Below are 3781 nucleotides of genomic sequence, written 5' to 3'. Positions count from 1 at the left end.
CGGGCGGGGAGCGGCACCGCACCCGGGGGGGAAACCCATCCCCGGGGGATCCCCGTGGCTGCCAGGCAGCCCTGGGGCTCCATACCCCTCCTCGCTGGGAGCCAGCGCCGAGCATCGCTGCATCCCGAGGGATGCAGGAATCAACCATGCAGCCCCAGGATGCAGAGCTGGGAGCAGGCACCGAGCATCGCTGCATCCAGAGGGATGCAGCAACCAAAGACGCAATCCCGGGCTGTGGACTCAGGAGTAGGCATGGAGCATCGCTGCATCCCAAGGGATGCGGGAACCAATGATGCAGTCGCAGGCTGTGGAGCCAGGAGTAGGCACAGAGCATCACTGTATCCCAAGGGATGCAGGAACTGACCACACAGCCCCGGGATGCAGAGCTGGGAGCAGGCACTGACTATTGCTGCATCCCAAGGGATGCAGGAACCAACCATGCAGCCCCGAGACACAGAGCCAGGAGCAGGCACTGAGCATCGCTGCATCCCAAAGGATTCAGGAACCAACCATGCAGTCCCAGGATGCAGAGCTGGGAGCATGCACCAAGCATCACTGCATCCTGAGGGATGCAGGAACCAATGACTCAGTCCCAGGCTGTGGACTCAGGAGTAGGCACGGAGCATCACTGTATCCCAAGGGATGCAGGAACTGACCGCACAGCCCTGGGGTGCAGAGCTGGGAGCAGGCACTGAGCATCGCTGCATCCCAAGGGATGCAGGAACTGACTGCACAGCCCTGGGATGCAGAGTCAGGAGCAGGCACTGAGCATCGCTGCATCCCAAGGGATGCAGGAACCAACGACACCGTCCCAGGCTGTGGACTCAGGAGTAGGCATGGAGCATCACTGTATCCCAAGGGATGCAGGAACTGACTGCACAGCCCCAGGATGCAGAGCCAGGAGCTGGCACGGAGCATCACTGCATCCCAAGGGATGCAGGAACTGACTGCACAGCCCCAGGATGCAGAGCCAGGAGCTGGCACGGAGCATCACTGCATTCCAAGGGATGCAGGAATGGACTGCACAACCCCAGGATGCAGAGCTGGGAGCAGGCACCGAGCACCACTGCATCCCGAGGGATGCAGGAACCAACGACACCGTCCCAAGCTGTGGACCCAGGAGTAGGCACGGAGCATCACTGTATCCTGGGGGATGCAGGAACCGACCACAGAGCCCCAGGATGCAGAGCTGGGAGCAGGCACAGAGCATCGCTGCTCCCCGAGGGATGCAGGAATCAACCATGCAGCCCCAGGATGCAGAGCTGGGAGCAGGCACAGAGCATCACTGCATCCCGAGGGATGCAGGAACGGACTGCACAGCCCTGGGGTGCAGAGCTGGGAGCAGGCACCGAGCATCACTGCATCCCGAAGGATGCAGGAACACCAGGATGCAGAGCCAGGAGCTGGCACGGAGCATCACTGCATTCCAAGGGATGCAGGAATGGACTGCACAGCCCCAGGATGCAGAGCTGGGAGCAGGCACAGAGCATCACTGCATCCCGAGGGATGCAGGAACGGACTGCACAGCCCTGGGATGCAGAGCTGGGAGCAGGCACCGAGCATCACTGCATCCCAAGGGATGCAGGAACCAACGACACCGTCCCAGGCTGTGGACCCAGGAGTAGGCATGGAGCATCACTGTATCCCAAGGGATGCAGGAACAAAGCGTGCAGCCCTGAGACACAGAGCCAGGAGCTGCCACAGAGCAACGCTGCATCCCAAGGGATACAGCAAAAAACCACGCAGTCCCAGGTTGTGAAACAAGAGTAGGCACGGAGCATCACTGTATCCCAAGGGATGCAGGAACAAAGCGTGCAGCCCTGAGACACAGAGCCAGGAGCTGCCACAGAGCAACGCTGCATCCCAAGGGATACAGCAAAAAACCACGCAGTCCCAGGTTGTGAAACAAGAGTAGGCACGGAGCATCACTGTATCCCAAGGGATGCAGGAACAAAGCGTGCAGCCCTGAGACACAGAGCCAGGAGCTGCCACAGAGCAACGCTGCATCCCAAGGGATACAGCAAAAAACCACGCAGTCCCAGGTTGTGAAACAAGAGTAGGCACGGAGCATCACTGTATCCCAAGGGATGCAGGAACAAAGCGTGCAGCCCTGAGACACAGAGCCAGGAGCTGCCACAGAGCAACGCTGCATCCCAAGGGATACAGCAAAAAACCACGCAGTCCCAGGTTGTGAAACAAGAGTAGGCACGGAGCATCACTGTATCCTGGGGGATGCAGGAACCGACCACAGAGCCCCAGGATGCAGAGCTGGGAGCAGGCACAGAGCATCACTGCATCCCGAGGGATGCAGGAACGGACTGCACAGCCCTGGGGTGCAGAGCTGGGAGCAGGCACTGAGAGTTGCTGTATCCCGAGGGATGCAGGAACCGCTCGCGCAGCCCCGGGATGGGGAGCGGGGTGCAGCCAGCGGGGCTGGCAGAAAGACGCTGCCGGCAAGGCACGGCTTCCCGCGCATTCCAGGGGCGCTGTTATTTTAAACTGCAAAGGTTTCCCCCCCCCCTAAAGCGAGACATTAACATTTGCAGGGGTCGAGGAAGCGAGCAGCACTGGCACTGCGAGGGCACGGGGAGAGCAGGAGTCCCTGCCGGGCTGCACCGAGACAGCCACCCCACAAATCTGCTGTTCCCCGAGCTGGGCTGTCCCTCCTCGAGGCAGCACAGCTTTCTAGAGGTCTTCTCAATCCCTACTCAGGGTCAGCTTCAAGTGCTAGAGAGGTGCAGGCCCTGTGCTGCTGCTCACAAGGATGCGTTCACTCTGGTCCCTACTGATGGCTTGAGGGAATGCAGACTCTGCCACAGACAGGCAGCAAAAGGACGGCAGACACAGGGTGGAGTGTGCCTGTGGGTCACTGTGGGTCACTGCAAAGCCACCCCTGAAGATTTTGGCTCCTGGCACGGGCGAGGTGGGAGGGGAGAGGGTGCCGCAGGCAGGATGGAGGTACTTGTCCGAGCCCCAACAAGGCTAGCAGGGCTCAGAGAGGCTGTGCTGGTCACGGGCAGGCTGTGAAGCCTTCTGCTCCCACCCCAGGTCCACTCTCAGCCCCACACCTACCTCCTGACGCGTGGAGCGGATCAGCACCTTCAGGGTACGGCCGACGTCCTTCTCCAGCTCCGCTTCTGCGACACCCTGCATGGGGCGGGGGGACGAAGCACCGCGGGTGATGCCAACCCTCCGAAGGGACCCCCGACCCACCCCGGGGGCCGGATCCTGCCACCCCCTCGGGGCTCAGGGCTCCTGAGGACGGGGTGTGCCAGAGTTCAACCGTTTGCAGATGGGGTGACACGAAGAGCCCCACGGCGTGGTGCCCCGGCTATGGGGCAGGAGATGCCCAGCCGTGAGCTGTAGACCCCGAGGTGGGCACATCCCCGTACTCGGGGGGTGGGGTTTAAGTCCCAAAAGAGGGGTGGAGGATAAAAATCGGGGTGCAGGACTCACCGGCTCCTGGAAGTAGAACTGGTAATCAAAGGTGGGTTGAGCTTTCATCTTCTCCACGATGTCCACGGTGGGGTCGGCGGGTCGGTACGGGGTGTTCAGCGACGCCACGGCCCTGGGACATCATCGGAGAGGGGATGGGGGGACATAGTGTCAGCATCGCACCCGGATTTGGGGTACCCAGCGTGAGCCAGGGCTTTGCTGCCGGGAAGGGAGGGGGAATTGTGAGGGCAGGACCCACGGGGACCGGGGGGGACCTTGGTGGTTTTGGGGGGGGGGGGGGGACCGGTCCCCAAGGAGCCACCCGCGTGGCCCGGACCCACCTCCC

General features: G+C 61.9%; 1 protein-coding gene across 1 annotated transcript in view; it reads right to left on the bottom strand.

Moving 5' to 3' along the window:
* Positions 1-3781, bottom strand: part of EPHX2 (epoxide hydrolase 2, cytoplasmic) — a 50925-nt gene that overhangs the window by 28333 nt on the left and 18811 nt on the right. The window contains exons 10-11 of the mRNA XM_009895470.1: positions 3457-3568; positions 3073-3147 (exon numbers count right to left, since the gene is read on the bottom strand). Of these exons, the coding sequence (XP_009893772.1) occupies positions 3073-3147; positions 3457-3568 (187 nt within the window). The remainder of the gene's footprint in view (positions 1-3072; positions 3148-3456; positions 3569-3781) is intronic.

The sequence above is a fragment of the Charadrius vociferus genome, unplaced genomic scaffold, assembly GCF_000708025.1.
Source record: "Charadrius vociferus isolate BGI_N301 unplaced genomic scaffold, ASM70802v2 scaffold41, whole genome shotgun sequence".
Lineage (NCBI taxonomy): Eukaryota > Metazoa > Chordata > Aves > Charadriiformes > Charadriidae > Charadrius > Charadrius vociferus.
The sequence above is the reverse complement of the archived record's forward strand: the minus strand, read 5'-3'. Positions and strand labels throughout refer to the sequence as shown.